The sequence below is a fragment of the Microtus oregoni genome, unplaced genomic scaffold (assembly GCF_018167655.1).
Source record: "Microtus oregoni isolate MIOR12 unplaced genomic scaffold, Mior012 000011F_ref0000422, whole genome shotgun sequence".
NCBI classification, from domain to species: domain Eukaryota; kingdom Metazoa; phylum Chordata; class Mammalia; order Rodentia; family Cricetidae; genus Microtus; species Microtus oregoni.
In genome coordinates, this window is record NW_024543070.1 from 43,973,172 (window position 1) to 43,991,266 (window position 18,095).

General features: G+C 44.3%; 1 protein-coding gene across 11 annotated transcripts in view; it reads left to right on the forward strand.

Annotated features, from left to right (window-relative positions):
• LOC121453499 (dual specificity protein phosphatase CDC14B-like) overlaps positions 1 to 18,095 on the forward strand; it is a 75,726-nt gene that overhangs the window by 54,269 nt on the left and 3,362 nt on the right. For 3 of the 11 annotated variants that reach the window (XM_041660321.1, XM_041660330.1, XM_041660325.1), the window contains 7 exons: positions 421 to 508; positions 926 to 1,156; positions 6,527 to 6,665; positions 6,778 to 6,937; positions 7,737 to 7,834; positions 15,928 to 16,044; positions 17,857 to 17,916. In XM_041660321.1, coding sequence (XP_041516255.1) covers positions 421 to 508; positions 926 to 1,156; positions 6,527 to 6,665; positions 6,778 to 6,937; positions 7,737 to 7,834; positions 15,928 to 16,044; positions 17,857 to 17,916 — 893 coding nt within the window. Of the gene's footprint in view, positions 1 to 420; positions 509 to 925; positions 1,157 to 6,526; positions 6,666 to 6,777; positions 6,938 to 7,736; positions 7,835 to 11,317; positions 11,465 to 15,927; positions 16,045 to 17,856; positions 17,917 to 18,095 lie in introns of those variants that run through there. The other 8 variants (XM_041660323.1, XM_041660328.1, XM_041660322.1 and 5 more) reach the window with 6 other exon arrangements.

An 18,095-nucleotide genomic window follows, 5' to 3' on the forward strand; every position in this document is an offset into this window, starting at 1 on the left:
GAGTCAAAATTAAAATTGTTTACATAGCAAGTTACTCGTCTGTTTAGGATAATGGGTGAGAGACCTTTTAGAGTCCTCGTACACTAGACACGTTTGCTTCCTTACTAGGAATTAGTTTCCTATCATAAGAATTTTTTCAGATAAAATAACCAGGTAGTTGAAATATAGTAATTGAGTACAGAGTATGTTTTCTAGGCTGATGACCCAAGCAAAGAAATACTTTTAAAACAAAGTGATTGACACCAGGAAGGTTAGCCACCCCTTGGGAATACCCAAAGCAAGGCACAATAGATTTCTATCTTGTGCTCACTAATAAACAACAACATGCTAACGCCAGTGGCTTGGAACTCTGAGAGTATTGAGAAGGGAGGTGGAAGGAGATGGGGTTCAAAGGTTATTTGTCCTGGTCTTCCTTTGCAGAAAGCAGAAAATGGAGATTTTAACTGGATAATACCAGAGCGGTTTCTTGCCTTCTGTGGACCTCATTCAAGATCGAGGCTTGAAAGTGGTATGCAAAACTATGGAACCATTGTAGCCTTTGGAAGTGGAAGCACAAGCTGGGCATAGTAGAGTGTGCCTGTTCTCTCAGCTGTTTGAGAGTCTGAGTGAGGCAGGAGGAAGAGTCCTGAGTTCTGGTGTGCTGTGGGGTTGGCTGCCGGTATTGCCATGGTCACCTCTGAGAATGACCCAGCCCAGCTTAGAAAGAGACGAAAGAATTAAGCTAAGCTTGACTCAGTCTGTATGATTTAATCACTCTTGGTGGTTATTGGAGCGCATTGTTTTGCCTGGATGTTAACTTTTTACAACTTTTGTGTTTTACAGTTATAATCAAATCCAGACACTGTTTCCACCCTCTTTCAGGTGAAACTATTTTTCATTCTTTCCTTCCTGCATTTTACAAGATGTGGTGCATTTCTTCATGTAGGTTACCACCAACATTCTCCTGAGACTTATATTCCATATTTTAAGAATCACAATGTAACTACCATTATCCGTCTGAATAAGAGGATGTATGATGCTAAGCGCTTTACGGATGCTGGTTTCGATCACCATGATCTTTTCTTTCCGGATGGCAGCACCCCTGCTGAGGCAATTGTCCAAGAGTTTCTGGATATTTGTGAAAATGTTGAGGGTGCCATTGCAGTGCACTGCAAAGGTAAGCGGCTGGGCTGGGCTAAAGAACAGTGTACGCGGATGAGTACGCGTGGAGATACGTGTCGTATCCGCTTGTGTTACCGGGAGACATACGACACTGTGTTTTTGAAAGAATGGTTTAAAGTTTTTCTATGACATTATCGTGTGTGTGTGCATGCGTGTGCGCGTACGCATGTGTGTGTGTGTGCGTGAGCACGTGTGTGTGTGTGTGTTCTCTTACCATATAGTTTCTGGGGATGAAACTCACATCATCAGACTGATAGCAAGTTACCAGTGGATCCATCTCACTGGCCAGAAAGAATGATTTTAAAACCCTAAAATCATGAAAAGCATAGTAAATTATTTTCATGAATACGCCTACAAAGGCTTATCACATTGAAATGTGTGTATTTATTCAAATGTCTGTCGTGTGCCTATGTGGTAAGTCCTTAGGTTGTCAGTGATAGAGCAAGGTCTTACTGCAGCTTGCTGTGTGGAGAATAAGATCTGACAAGGTGTATTTCAGCAGCCGTAGCAGTTTCTCATACTAAATGTTCCGTGAATGACTGTAAATGACACACTGTATGGATATAGTAGAGTTTATTTAACTTTAATGTGAACTGGTTAAGGAGGCAAGGGATATAATCACTAAGAAAAGTTCAATAGCAAGATAAAGAAAAAATAAAACAACCACCAAATTAATTTCTGGAATTAAAACTGTATTTGTAGTTAGGAGTCGAGCTATAACCCCAACATTCAAATGTTCATTTTGCAGTGGAAGATGACAAGGCATACCAAAAAGTAAAGTGGAAGGGGAGACAGGAAAAGTATAAAAAAATCCACAAAAATACCCTTGAATTGAACAGTGGTGGTGCACACCTTTAATCCCAGTACTTGGGAGGCAGAGGCAGGCAGATCTCAGTGAGTTCGAGGCCAGCCTGGTTTACGAAGAGAGTTCCAGGACAGCCAGGACTATTATATAGAGAAACCCTTCTCGAAAAACAAAACAACAACAAACCAACCCCCCCTAAAAACAAAACAAAACTATCCTTGACAAGGATCAGATAGTGGATTCTTTAGATGATTTAACACAGCACCCTTAACGGTGCTCATGATGAAAAGAAAATAAGGGAAAAGGCGAGGGGGGGGGGATTGTGAGCAAAATCTAAGTGTCAATAGAAGACAAAAACCACAAAGTGAACCCAAAAAGCAGTTCTGAAAATACATTTAAAAACTTACTGACAGGGGTTGGGGATTTAGCTCAGTGGTAGAGCGCTTGCCTAGCAAGCACAATGCCCTGGGTTCAGTCCTCAGCTTCAGAAAAAAAAAAAGACAAAATAACAAAAAACTTACTGACAGGGTCCCAAGGAAGACTTGCGCAGGCAGAAGGAAGAAGTAGGACGGTTAAGAGCAGAACAAAACCATTAAAATGTCACCGGGCAGGGACTGGAGAGATAAGAGCACTGGCCACTCTGGCTGCTCTTCCAAAGGACCTGGGTTCCATTCCCAGGACCCTCATGGCAGTTCACAACTGTCTGTAACTCACGTTCTAGGGGATGTGCAGCCTCACACAGACATACATACAGCAAAGCCCCAATATACATTTGAGAGAGAGGGGGAAGAAAAAGTCACCAGGTCTAGCAGAGTTGTGGGATGGAGCCCGTAAGACCAGCTCCATTGTGTGGAGGAAGCTCCAGCAGAGGAGAGGGAGAAAGGAGGCAAACTCTTGGCCTGGAAAATTTTCCCACTTTGATGAAAGACATGATTGTAAACATTCTCCAAACTCAGCAAACTCCAAACGAAACCAACGCAGAAACTCCCGTGAAGATGCATTATAATGAGACTGTCTAAAGACAGACTACAGACACTGGAAGAAGCACGAGAGGAAACTCTAGTTAACCAGATCTTCTGTTATAAGTTCTGTGGAGACCAGAGGCAGTGAATTGATACTAATCTAATTGCTGAAGGAAAAACCCTACAACCAAGAGTCCTATAAGTCTTCAAAACTCTCTCAAAAATCAGGAGAAATTAAACCACCCTCAGATGGTCCTGTGCTCTGTTGGGTGGAGTGGAAAGACCCCCGCAGGTATTTCTGGTAGAGGTGAAATTGCACGTGGACAGTTAAAGACTAGTTAGTGATAGCTTTTGATATTGTCATTATTGTAATATAAATACTGTAACATTGAAAAGATTGGAAACCAGTACAAATATCCAGGATTGGTTCTGCACAAAGTCTAACAAAAATCACAAACCTTTAGTTATATTGATGAAGAGAAAGGAGAAAAGGCTCAGATTATTAAATCGAGACGTGACCATGTGGACACTAACGGAGAGTCTATAGAAATGACAAGAGGACCTGAACTTGGATCCACGTGTAAAAGTTAGGCAAGGCTGAATGTACCTATAATTTCTGTATGGGACTTGGGACACACAGGAAGATCGCTGGGCATAGCAGCCTGTCAGCCTAGGTGAAACCAGCAAGCTCTGGGATCACGGAGAGACCATATCTCAAGGGTCTGAGGTTGAAAGTGATAAGGATGACTATGAGCAGTTGCAGAACAGAAAGTTGGGTAATGGGGATGAAGTGGAAAATTCCTGGAAACACAAAGCCTACCAAGACAGAGTTTCCGTGAGACGTAGACAGTGGGTTTAAAGTCTAAAACACAGAGAAGGTTGAAATGAAGTTTCCAGGTGAAGGAAAAACACTGGACCATGCTTATCCCCTGTGAATAACACCGATTCTCAGAGACTTACTCAAAGTTTAGGAGAACGAAGACCACAAGTTGTTGTGTGAGGCTCGGATTGCCTTGCTCCCAAGCACAAACAAAGAAGCCGTAAGGTACTGTCAGTATTGTAAGCATCCTGAACAAAGGTGTTTACCAGCTGAGCTCAGTAACATGTAAATGGATTACAGGGAGCTGGGTCTCTGTTGGTAGAAGGCTTGCTTTGCAAACATGATCTGCAGCACTGCCTAATCCAAGTGCTGTGGTACGCACTGCAGTCCTAGCGTTGAGGATCAGAATTCAAGATTATCCTCAGCCACATAGTGAGTCTGGGGTACAGGAGATAATACGATACAGTAAAATATTGTGCACGCTAATAAAGTGTTTGTCCTGGAGTCACAGAAGTAGTGCAACATAAAAAAGTCGGTGTGAATCTCCACGGCAACAGTGAATTCCAAAACCCGCATCATCAGCTCTGCTAATACGGGAATGGCATTTGATGGAATTCAGCCCCTCCCTTTTGTGATAAAACCACGGAGAACAAAGTAGGCCCAGAAGGAAAGTGTCTCAACATAAAAGCCGTGTTTAAAAAGCCCACAGCCGCTGTCACCCTGTGGGTTGTAAGAGAGGGAAACTGTTCGCGGCTTGCTCTGATCTGGGGTGGTTTTCCTAATATCTGCCTCTGTTCTCTCCCATATAATTCCAGTTCCAAAGCCACTGCCACAGTTTCATGTATTTGCTTCATGGGACCCCATTTCTAATCGTGGGGATCAGGGAGGGTCCGCTAGAGAACAATAGCGTGTTTATATATAGCATGGTTTATTAAAAGAAATTTTGGAGTCGGTGAGTCCATCCATCATCTGTACTATGAGCTGCCTGCCTGGAGGCATGAAGGCAGACCTGCTTTTGGGTGGAAAGAAAGCTAGTCTTTTTGTTCTGTTCAGACTTTGAATGGTTTGGAAGAGGACTGCCCACATTATGGAAAGCAGTGTGCTTGCTAAAAATGGCACCAATTGAAATGCTGGTTTTTAACCAGAAATTCCTTCCAAGATGACACAGACCATAGGAGTTAATCATGATGGGCTCTGTAGGAGGAGAGAAGGCCAGGAAATGACTCAGCATCTAACGTTCTGCCACACCAAGCCTGAGACTGGAGTTCAGATCTCCTTGACACACATAAACGCTGGGTGGTCATGTAGCTCACTGATAGTTACAGCGACGGAAGAGACAAGGATTTCCACACTAGCTAGCCAAACCAGCCATTTGGGTGAGATCTGTCAGGTTCAATTTAGAAAGCCTGCCTTAGTGAGTAAGGCGGGGAGCAATGAAGGAAGACTCTTAGACTTCTACTTAGGGCTTCCTCATGCATGTGCCCCCCAAAATGCAACCATACATACACACTCACATGCACATCACATACAGAGACACACACAAAATGGGGGGAAGAAAAGGAAAAGAGTTGAGGGTATATTTAGGGCGGAGTGCTTGTCTAACATGTCCAAGCACCCCTCAGCCAAAGCAGAGCGTGAACAGTTACGGATGCTGAGAAAGTGATTTGATAGCGGATGTAAGGCTTGGGCAGAAAACACTTCTTAAAAATTTATTTTTATTTGTGTGCATGTGTGTGGCTCTTGAGCCAGAGAGTGTCTGATCTCCTAGAAATGGAGTTACAGGCAGTTATAAGCCACCTGGTAGTGGGTGCTGGGAACTGAACCTGGGTCTTCTGTGAGAGCAGGAGTGCTTGTAGTACAAATAACTTTTTTTTTTATTTTAGACAAAAAGGGGAAGTATAGTGATATTTTCTTTGTGTTTTAATAAATAAAGCTCATCTGAAGATCAGAGTGCAAAGCTAGCCACACCAGTCAGCCATACAGGCCAGGCAGTAGTGGCACACACCTTTAATCCCAGGAGCCACAGTAGTTAGCCACAGAGGCTGGGCAGTGGTGGTACACGCCTCTAATCCCAGCACCAGAGAGGAATATAAGGTGGGAGGAGACAGGAACTCACCCTTTTCAGTCTGAAGATTTCACAGAGGTAAGAGCTCAACGATAGTTTGCTTTTCTGATCTCCAGCTTGCACCCCAGTATCTATCTGTCTCTGGGTTTTTATTGTTTGTGCTGCAAGTGTTCTTTACCATTGGGTCTCCTCTCCACCACCACATTTCTTAAGAATCTTAAGAATCCCTGTTCAGGGCTGGAGAGATGGCTCAGTGGTTAAGAGCATCGCCTGCTCTTCCAAAGGTCCTGAGTTCAATTCCCAGCAACCACATGGTGGCTCACAACCATCTGTAATGAGATCTGTGCCCTCTTCTGGCCTGCAGGCAGAGTACTGAGAATACTGTATACAGAATAAATAAATAAATCTTAAAAAAAAAAAAAGAAAAGAATCCCTGTTCAGAAAACAAGTCTCAGTCTTTGGCTTCACATCGAATCCTCCGGGGATTTTAGAAGGATCCAGTCTCTGTTCCTAGGCTGCATCCTCCTAGGTCTTGAGGATGAAACCTGGTACTGCCCTTTTTACAGACCTCTTAAGACTGACTCAGAGAACCTCTGTGGAGGGAGGCAAAACCCTGGGAAGGCTTTAATATTTTTGCTTTTTTTTTTCTTCCTCCTGTTCCAAAAATTCTGGAGGATGTGCAACCAGGTTTCATGGATTGTTTGTTTTTCTAGCTGGCCTTGGCCGAACAGGTACTCTGATAGGCTGCTACCTCATGAAGCATTATAGGATGACGGCAGCCGAAAGCATTGCCTGGCTCAGAATCTGTAGACCGGGTTCCGTGATTGGGCCCCAGCAGCAGTTTCTAGTCATGTAAGTACCCTGGAAGCTTGTCTCCTGTAACAGCAGGAGTGTGAGTAGGGGCGGGGGATGGGAGGGCGTCCTTAATGGAAAGCTGTATTTTCTTGTTGTCTAAACACCCTAGGAAACAGTCAAGCCTCTGGCTGGAAGGTGACTATTACCGCCAGAAGTTGAGAGGGCAGGAGAATGGACCCCTCAGAACAGCCTTCTCCAAACAACTCTCGGATATTGACGACATTTCGATAAGTGGGCTTGAGAATCAAGACAATCAAGAGCCAGAGCCGGTAATGGAACCGTCCCGATCACGCTGTTGTTATTGCTGTAAATGCTGTTGAGATCCTTGTAGGGCATGGAGAAAACCATAGGTAAAGATAATAAAGTGACCTTGGAGGGCTGCCACCACACAGTTGTGTTAAGATACAACCCTCTCTGGAAGTGTTTGACTGGAAAGAAAGTTGTGTGCTCGTAGTGTCTTACTTCCTAAACACAGATGGAAATGAGCAGTAGGGAGCCATCTTCAGCTGGATCTGGTCACTGCCCCACCCCAGCGCCCCGTCCTCTTAGCTGCTTTAGAGGTTCAAGTCGAGAACTTTCAAAGAGCTGCACTTTCAGAGGCAGCAATACTAGGCTAAGGGGTATTGAATGAATGTCCAAACTATTACAAGTTCTAATACCAAAAGCCTATTATGTATCTTTACTCTTTTACATATGAGGGCTTTGGGTCCAGTGACTCCAAAAGTCAGCTTTGATTGTCGTGAAATATATGGCTGATAGTTTGATTTTTGAAAACTCTTGTAGCATTCAGAAGAAACTTAAAGTATGTGTGTTTGCATGTGCGCATGAATACACATACCTCTCTGAGTGCTCACCCATGCCTCTGAGTGTGTTTGTATAAGTTTGCATGTTTCTGTGTGTGTACATGTGTGCATAAATGCATACATGCTTTGTGTGTGTGTGTGTGTGTGTGTGTGTGTGTGTGCATGCCTGTGTGTGTCTGGATAAGTAGCCACTTTGCTTCAGTAGGAACCTAAGTTAAGAGCTCAGTGTTTTCTTTTTCTGTTGCTGTTGCTTTAATCCACACAGTATAGTGATGATGATGAAATCAGTGGAGTAACACAAGGAGACAAGCTTCGGGCCCTGAAAAGTCGGAGACAGTCCAAAGCCAACACTATCCCCCTCACGTGAGTGGTTTTCCTTCACTGTGCTCATCCTCGTTTATGTCGTGTAGGTTCCTAGTGGACGTTTTTCCTGCATTTTTTTCTCCCTAGCTGCACACCTGTGATGCAGTGATCACACGTGTGATTTAAAATATATAGGTGCTCACCTGGGAAGCGCTCAGCCATTCACTTATCTCTGTGTTCTCTTGTAAGCCTCAGGAGCCATGATAGGTAAGAAAACGATATTAGCAAAGCTTTTGTCCAGAGACAGTCCGCTGTGACACCTTCAAGAGAGGAATCGCAGATGTCAAGACCAGAATGACAGAGTTGGCCGTAGTTATTAAGATGATTACATGTCAGTCCTCAGTCTGCACACAGTAGGATGGAGTCAGTTGTCATGTGATGTCTTAAAATCATTCTGTCATCTCAGGGTAATGATAAACTCATCCCCAAATTATGTTCTTATAATTTTTTTTTTTTTTTGGTCTGGAGAATTAGTTTCAAATTGTCGACAGAGATTTAGTACAATAAGAAATTTTATAGTGGGTGTCTTTATCCCCACGTGAACTCCTTAAGCACTGTGTTAATTTGGCTCCAACTACAGGGAACAAATTGGTGTACAAATACGGGAACTCAAGCTATGTAACCTCCTAGCAGCTCTCCACACACCCAGCTGAGCTTTTGAGTCATGTGGGCGCTTACCTTATTAATGCAACTTCTGGTTGGAACTTTTGGGGTGGGATTCTTATTTCTTTCTTTTTTTTTTTAAATTAATTTATTTATTATATATACCCTTTTCAGAGAGTGCACCAGATCTCATTACAGATGGTTGTGAACCACCATGTGGTTGCTGGGAATTGAACTCAGCCAGTGCTCTTACCTCTGAGCCATCTCTCCAGCCCTAGGATTCTTATTTCTAGCAAGCCTCTTTTCCTGCCCCTTACTCCTGGCCTGGTAGGTTGGTGGGGCACGATACCCTTTGAATTGCAAAGCCTAGGAAGCGAATGCTTCTGTAGGTTACACATTTTTTGTGCTAAGACTATCCATTGCCAGTTTAATTTTTAATAGATTGTTTTATTCCATATTCAGAAGGTAGGGGATACATATTCTGCTTGATCAAAAGTTCTTGTTATCAGCTAGAGAGATGGCTCAGTTGCTTGAGAGTACTTGCTGCTCTTGCCGAGGCCCCAGGTTTGCCTCCCAGCAGTACCCAGATCAAGCAGCACATAATCACCTGTAACTCCAGCTCCAGGGAGCCTCTCCTCTCTGCAGGTGCGCACATACGCACACAAATAAAAAGATAAATCCTTTTTTAAAAAAAAAAAAAACTATTCTTGTTAAATAGAACTTTCAGGAAATGTTACCTTCTCCACTCTTTAGATCTCTTGGGGATGCTGAGATTATGTAATTCATAGCCTTGGGTGTATGGAGACTAAAATTTAAAGACCTTTGGAACTGGCAGAAGATGTCAGATGTCCCTCCACTCAGCAGGGTATGAGACTGGGCTAGACGGATGCTGTTCTCAATGAATGAAAGCCACTAGAGGGGTTGGGGTGAGCTCAGTGGGAGGATGCTTGCAGGGGGCTGGGATTTAATCCTCTTCACTGCTGGAAAAGGAGGAGAGGGAAGGAAGAAAGGGGAGAGGGATTTAGGAAAGACTGGGTGAAAAGACTGGCCTTCTCTGCAGGCATTTGTTTAGTTATACCCTTCCCCCACTGGGATTAAAAAGAACAAAAGAATGGTAGATGCCCAAGCTTTTACTGTTGCTGTGTTTAAAATACTGGAAGGGGGGGTGTTATTTAGGCTCAACTCACAGTGTAATTCATCATGGTGGAAAAGTCAGGGCAGAAGACTTGGTCACAGTGTAATTAACCGTGGTGGAAAAGTCAGGGCAGGAGACCTGGTCACATGTCATTTGATGTTTGTGTGTGCTCAGCCAACTTTCTCCTTCTGGGGATGGCACCACTCGAGGAGGGTTCCATTTCAGTTAATCTTAGATAACCCTCTCAGACACATCTTGCCTCTTGGATGGTTAATCTATATTCCGTCAGGTTGACAGTATTGACCACCAGATGGCCTGTCACTCTGTTTGCCACTAACTTTCTGTGTTAGATCTCCAGGAAAGAATGCATGGAGGCGGGGTTGCAGTTGTATCCTACGTGGTCATAAGGTAGAAGCATACAATCACTTTAGAAAAACCACTTAAATCCAACAGTGCAAAAAAGACAAGTGAACATTTCAACAAAGAAAAGTAACTCTTAAGCTTTGAGTTTTACCAGAGGAACAAATGAAGATCTCTAGTGCAGACACCCCGTTTGCATGCCGCTACCCACTGAGATAACATTGTAGTCAGTAACTGTAAGTGAAAATAAGGTGGAGGACAATTGAGAAAGACCCTGGCATTGACCTCTGTCTTCCACACACATCCACACAGGCGGGTGCTCACATGTGAATACCTACAGCGCACACACAAGAAACTGGGTATGTGATACACACTTGTAATCCTAGCACGTTAGCACTTGAAAGGTGGCGGTAGGAAGTTCAAGGTCACACTCCGCTACATAGTAAAGTCAAGGCCAGCCTGGGCAATAGGAGACATTGTCTTAAGAAAGAAGGGAAAATTAGGAAAAAGGAAAATTAATATCAAATTTTGGGTGTGTATTAGATACTTTTCCATTGCTATGATACACACCATAACCAAGGCAGCTTGCAGAAGGAAATGTGTATTTGGGCTTTTTGTTCCAGGGGGTTGGAGTCCATGAGCATCACAGGGAAGCGACAGCATGCATGGTGGCAGGCCACCTGGGAATAAATAGCAAGAGGCTTAGAAACCTCAAAGCCCACTCCCAGTAACATAGTTTCCCCCATCAAGGCCACACCTCCTACAGCTACCTACCCAAATCATCTAACCAACTGCAGACTAAGCACTTAAACTCCCAAGGCTGTGAGGTCCATCTTTTTCATATCACCTCAGGTTGTGTAAAGAAAACAAGGAACCACACATAGCGTGACCACAGTAGTGAAGTTGATGGTTTCTGGTCAGGTCTGCTTCTGTAATCCCTGCTGTCAAGTCTGCAGATCACCTGGACTTCCAACTAAAACTCAGTTCCCTGTTCATAGCCACGCCTTCTGATCTTGTCAGACGTCTGTGGGTTGTTTCTGCCTCCTTTTCTCCCGGTACTCAGGTGTAGAGTTTTGTATGAGCATACTGCGTATTTGACTATGGCCAAATCTGTTTTGTTAAGTCAGGATGGTGGGGTGGTTATCCAGCCAGACATGGAGTCTAACCATTTGTTTCTGTGTGCTAAACTAAAGTCAGCATTTTTGTCTCAACAGAAATTGGACCACCACCACCACCACCCTCCTTTCCCACCCCTTTGCCATCACAGTTGGCTGCTTTGGGACTTTTAGGGTATCTCAAAGCCATAGGCAGCTCTGTGTTTTATTACAGGATTTGTTTTGGCTTCCCAATGTGAACATCTGTTATTTCCCCTTCGCCCTTTCCAGATGTCCCCTAGCTGTGCTGACCTCTGCACTGTGTAGTGTTGCCATCTGGTGGATTGTGTGTGACTACATCCTTCCCACCCTGCTGTTCTGTCTTGATGGCTTCAGAACACAGTAGCCATCCGGACCCTTTGACAGATAGTTTGCTGTGTAAGTTTCTTGTTCCCGTTTCTCTCCTGCATTCCCCTGTTGTCCAGTGTGGTTTTCAAGGTGCATGTGTTTCTCCTTCTGGCTCTCCTGGCTGTTTTGGTTTGCTTATTTTCCAGGGTTCTCTTTCTGAATCTTTTCCATGAACTGCATGATGGTAGCAGCAGGGGGTGGGGCGGGGCCTCAATGATCCTTTGAAGCCAAGAATGTTGAAAAATGACACCCATTTTTGAAAGTTGTGCTAGTTATTTATATAAGTGGACTTTGGAATAGTTCTCTTCCCTGTAGAAATGTTTAGGTAGTTGGCCTGATTAGTGTGATCTCCTTTCTACCAGGGTCTGCACACTCCTCTCATGTTCTGTACCTTGAGTGTGTCTCCAGTCAAAAGGGTTTTATCTCCATTCTTATTTTATCAAAGATTGGGTTTGTAGCATGGAGGGCTAGCAAGGACTGTAGCGTGATTTCTGCCCACGGAGCATCTCTCTTGAGGTCCCCTGTCTTTGGTGGTAGAGCACACACGGTCATGTCGCATCCTCCTCTGTTGAGTGAGAGTAGCAGACAGAGCTGGCTGTCTCCTTCCTGCTCAGGTTTCCACCTTACAGTCTCTAGACTCCGCCTTCTTCCTTTCTCAAGCGTAGCTAGACTGTCTTTATTAGATTATGTACCCAGGTTTGTAGTCTCTTGAGATCTGTCATCTTCTTTTCCGCAGAGTGTTGTAAAAAACACCCATGTGGAGCACCACAGTTGAGACCCACAGAGGGAGACTTTGTCCCACAGCAACAACACCCCAAATCTGTCTGTTTTCCGTAACCTTTCTTCTGTTCATTCGAAAAATGACTCTTCTTGTCTCAGATTGGACTTAGAAATTACCAAAGCATTTGGAATTCCTTTCTAGAATCTCTTCCAAAGTAAAAGTGCATTGCAACCAACCCTGGTCCTTTGTGGTTCTGTTGAGTGTTTTCATATGACTGAGAAAAATAAAAAATTAATCAGTGCCAATTCTTGAAGATTAAAGAAAACCTACTGAACACATTTTTATTTATGACATTTTCTTGAATATCTTAGGTGAATTTATAATCTTACATTCACACTCAGGTTTCTATAGAATTTAATTTTTTTTTTTTTTTTTTTTTTTTTTGCCTCTTCTGTCAACTGAAGAGCGGTGTTGCCTTTTATAGTTCCTCTCAGACCATTCCAAGTGGCCAGGATGTTCTGAGTGGGTGGAGTTGCTGCTAATAATATTTGTCTTCAGGCTCAAATGTCTTCAACTTAAGTGTTGCTTCTGCTGGGGATTTCCTCCTCGGCGTCCTCTGCCAGATAGTCAGGTCACCTGTAACGGGTTGCCACCACACTTCAGGACCTAAGCAGGGCATTCCATTTAGCCTGCCTACTGATTTGAACTTACAAAAGCAAAAGCCTTTCCGTAGCTGATCTTCGTAGCCATCTGTGTGATCTTTATAACCACTAGTTCCTGGTCACTTTCTTCCAAAGTGGCTTCATTTGTGGGTGATGGTCCGTTGCTGTGAGCTGGTAAGAGAGCCTTGCCTAGCAACCGTTAAGACTCCATTAGCTGGTTGTCTGGAACCTGAAATCCAGAAAGCTTTTAGTGTTCTATTTCTAGTGCATGCATGGGGGGCGGTATCGCTAGAGAAATTTGGAGGGTTTTGTGGGGCATCATACAAAAAACTCTGTGGCAGTCAGTGGTCCCTTAGAAAGCCGGCCAGGCGTTTGGAGGCTCAGAGAACACACTGGTCAAACATTTGGTTTTGGTTTTTTGTTTGTTTGTTTGTTATACTATAAACTTTGGTATGGCTCATCATTTGCTTTTTGTTTTTATTTTTTTTTTAAACTTTGCTGTGTCTCTCACATGGTCACTGTCTGAGATTTGGGGCAGCTGAGGCTCCATAGACACCACAGAGAGGGCACTGGTCTATTGTTTGGGCACAAGTTGAGGAAGACCAATGCAAATTTCATTGGGAAAGAGGGGAGAAAATGTATATTCTGCATATTGCTTGGGAAAAGCCAGGTGAGGAGAGCAGGTGGCAGAGGGAAACACCTGAGTTTGGCTTCCTTGCCCTGTCTGAGTTCATGTATGTCAGCGTGGTTCTGGAGCTTCCCACTGTACTGATGTGCTAACTGCTCACTCGGGTCGGATAACCTGAGGCTTCTCTGGTGTGGTTAATGCATACTGAATTTCCTTCTGAGCGTCAAAATTCCACAGAAATTAGTAACCGCTAATATCACTATTTCACATTCCTTTACACTATTTTATAGAAAAATTAATGCTCTAAAAATTTATTTTCAGTCAGCCTAAGAAATAATTATTGACTCAGTTGCAATTCTTTGTTTGCTTTTTGTTTTTTGAGACAGGGTTTCTCTGGGTAGTCTTGGAACTTGCTCTGTAGACCAGGCTGGCCTTGAACTCACTGAGATCCACCTCCCTCTGCCTCCCAAGTGCTGGGACTAAAGGGGTGCACCACCAGTGCCCAGCCTTTTTGGGGGATGTGGGTGGGAGGGGGGGTTGTAGTTCTTCATATTGTATAGCACTTAAACTTTCAGTTTCAGTTTTAAGAAACCAGGAGCAGATTTCCTGAGCAGGCGGTGCACTGGTTTCTTTTTTTTTTTTTTTATTTGTGCTAATGATCTTACAGTACGGTAGTTACCCTTGCTTTTGACCTCAAATGATTTGAAATAGAGGAGTGACATTTCAGAAAAATGCAGTCTCATCTTTCTCTTTTGTCAAGAAGCCATAGAGGAGAATCAAGTATACACCCTGCCCAGAAACCTGGAAAAATCAAACCAAACCTGGTGGATTTGGTTGCCTTTATGCAAATTCTAGATTCATATCCTTAAGAGAGATAAATAAATATTTCCTCCTCAATTTGTATTAGCAGAAAGAAATTTTAGCAGTTGGTTGGGAGTAGTATCAGTATTCTGTATAGCCCAGTATGGGTAACTGTGGTGACGACTGACAGAATTTCTTAAGGCGAGGGAGGGGCCTTGAAGGTTTCCAGCACTAGGGATGATGGATGAGGCCGGGCTGAGTCAGCTCCTCCATCTTACTGTTATACATTATATACACATACTGAAGTGAGTCCTCGTGCCCAATAAATATGTGGGATTATGATGTGCATCCTAAATTGTTACGTCATTCCTTAAAAAGAACTTTCACTAAATCCTATTTTGGGTATCTGGGCTCATGTTGGTTCCTTCCTGAGTCACATTTTTGCACGCACCTACTGTTTCTACTTAGAATATTTCAGGTCAGTTGTGTGACACGGGCAGATTCAGCCAGGGCCTGCGTTGCCTGTGAAGTTGCAGGGCTTTTGGAACAGCAGTGGGTTGACAGCTCCGCCTGTTCTCACTCTGTTGTGAGCCAAGCAGTGAGGTGTTTGGGTGCCTTTACTGCGGGCAGTCCACCATCATCAGAACTTCGGAACCTGTGCTTCATTAGGAGGACCAGTTGTCAATCATCCTGGCCATGACAGGCCTGTGAAGCGGACTCCTCCAGAGCTGAAAGGACTTATTTTTACTCCCTGGAGCTGGTCTCTTGCAGATTGTTATTGGCTCTCCCGACTATAGTTTGACTTAAAAGGAGGGAGCCCACTCTACCCCCAGACAGGGTTTCTCTGTGTAGCCCTGGCTGTCCTGGAATTCGCTTTGTAGACCAGACTGGCCTCTAACTCACTGAGATCCACCTGCCTCTGCCTCCTAAGCTGTGATTAAAGGCCTCACCACCACTGCCCGGCTAAGGAGGAAGCTTTAAAGTCAGTGTTTTCTCCTTCCTCTAGCAAACGCTGATGGAGGTAAATGAGTGCATGTGGTTCTGAAGCAAAGACTGGCCTGCCAACATCTTTTGGTGTTTTCTGCTATTTTCTCTTCTGACCGTTTAATGAGACTCACTTATGGGGAGCATGCTTTGTGTGTGACCTGCTTGCTCTGTTTTGTGATTTTTCCTTCTGGGCAGTCTTCTGTCATAGAAAGGCTTTTAGGTTTTAACTAAGACAAGTTTCACAGCATTTAAGTGATTAACTGAACATTTAGTACATAGTTATGATACAGACAAAACTGAAATTTTGCTTGAACGTTATTTAAATTTTCCATTGGCATATAAAATTATTTGTTGTTTATTATATCTGCTTTCTGCTCTGACCAGTGAATATTATGTAGCTGTTTTGCTACGTTTATATTTAGACGTATATTTGAAATACGGGATTTATGACTATTCTGGTTATCTCCGAATAACCTTCAAAGAGAAACGAGATGCTTGGTGTAGTAATGTGCTTCAAGGTTTGTGTGTGTGTGTGTGTGTGTGTGTGTGTGTGTGTGTGGCAAATGTTGACTGCATAATATTCTTCAATTTGCAAAACAAATAATTATATCAAAGTGCAAAATTGCCTTTCTCTGTCAACTACTTAAAAGTTGTTTTAGTGACTGTAATCTTACCTTTTTCCAACTGTTTTCAGAGTAATTCTTCAGCCCAGTGTTCAGAGCTGTAAAACCCCTGAACCTAACCTTTCTGGCAGTGCAGGCATTACTAAACGAACCACCAGATCTGCTTCGGGGAAAAGCAGTCTAAAAAGGTGAGAAAAGAGTCCTGCTCTGGAGGGCCCATGTGTCTCCAGTTTACTCTCTTGGCCCCAGCTTCTGGGGCAGACATGAAGATAGGAAGGTGGAGTTTCTGTGATGAGAACGGAGGCTTCTGTGTTACTGGCTGTCCAGAGGAAATTCCTTGTGTTGCAAGTGCTGTCTCTGGCATGACATGGGGAAGCTGAGGGCGTTGCCCCAGAACTCTTCCAGGGTGCTGCGCCCGTCTTGGAGGAAGCCCCTTCATGTCATGTCTGTCAGGTCCAGCTCAGTGAGTCATGGCAGAGCAATCTCTGGCCACAGCTCTCTCTTCAAGACCTGCCGTGGCTGCTTCCTCTGCTGTCTCCTCAGTTGTTATGCTAGGCTCTGTTGAGAAAGTTTTCCACTGTCTCTGGATGTTTGTTGTAAACCAAAGGCACTTGTGTAATTTTTAAGCTGTCCTGAGACCCAGCCTCTGATGAGGGACAGACCACAGGGTCGCTGTTTCCCGCCCATAGGTAGACAGCAGGAGCTTGGGCGCCATCTGCTGGCGGTGGTGCCGCTCCACTTTGAAATGGGTAGCTCTGAGCTTATCCTGAGCCAGACTCTGCATTCTCCTCGCCCGCCTCTTTTACAGTCTTGTCCTTTCGTGGGAAGTCTTCATCCTCATCACTTACATCGGTGTAAGTTTGCCCTCATGTTGTGTGTCCATCTGGACTGAAACCACGTCCAGACGGCGTGGAGCATGCAGACTGCGGGATAGAGAGGTTTGGTTCCTGCGCTGGTGCCCTGCGTGGCTCCTGCTCATTTGTCAGGTTCAGAAGGAAGTTTGTAGTCTCCACACTTTACACCCCCTACCTCCTCTCAGGAGTGTAAATCCATTACAATGCTGCCTTTCTGTGTTTCCACCCTCACTCTGAAGCACCCTCATCGCACCTCCAGGTGGACGACTTCACCCCATCGCTGCACTTCCTTTTGTATGGTCCTTTCTTTTTCATTATTTCATCCCATTTTCCTAAGTCTGTCTTGTCCAAGTGACTTTTCAGGTTGCATCTTTGGGAACCATCACTCTTCTGCCACCAAACTGTCCTAACGCCTGTGGCTCGGGGTAACTTGTACCTTGTCATCCTGTTACGTGGTGTGGTGTGGTGCTCGGGGTCCTTCATTACTCATCCAAACCATAAATCAGTGTGTCTGTGACCATCTTACCTGAGATGGACTTTTGAAGTCCTTGCTGTGAAATCCATGGCCATCTTTCCTGTCTTTGCATCACGACTCTCACGGTCTCGGCCCCTGGGTCCTGTTCCATTGCTCTGGGATTTCATCCTTCATCCACCATCATCTCCAGGAGTCCTGGGATGTTGTCTCTATTTTTAAGTGCTGGCATTTGGATTCCAGTTATATTTCCGTTTGATTAGACCTGCCAGTTGTCTTTGTACTCAGTACTCTTAGCTCATGTCTGTAAAAACTACACACCAAATTCAGATGTGTCTTCTGTTAGCCAAGTGAGGGTCACCTCCCGATCAGAAGCAGTTTTATGGGTGACTTTGTCTTTTCTTTTTCTCGCTCTTCCTTTTTCTCTGAAAGTTGCCAGTGGGTTTGAAACATAACATTGTGGGAGGAAGGAAGAGAGGAAGGGTGAGTCAGGTTGATTTCTGGTGAGCCCAGATCTCCTTACAGACAGGCCAAGCACTCTGAGAAGGTGGGGCTGCCAAAACTAGAAACTGCTTGAGGCGCTGGAGCTTTTCCTGTGACCACATTCTGGCCTTGGAACCACCCAGTAACCCCCCTCTCTCTCTCTCTTTCCGTTCTTCCCTCTTCCCCCACAGCCTGGCTCCTTGGAGGGAGAGGAGGAACGCTTTGCGACAAATGCCCGTGCTGGCGTTATGGTACCTTGCCTTGCTCTGCTGCCTGCGCCTGCTTGTGTTTGTTTATTTTGTTTGTTTCTATTGCTTTTTTTTTTTTAATGAAATTTGAACTTTCCTCTGCCCTGCCTTCCTCTCGTGTCTGTCTTCATGGTTGGTGGTGTCCTGTCTCTTCCAAAGAGTCAGATGAACCACACCACGTA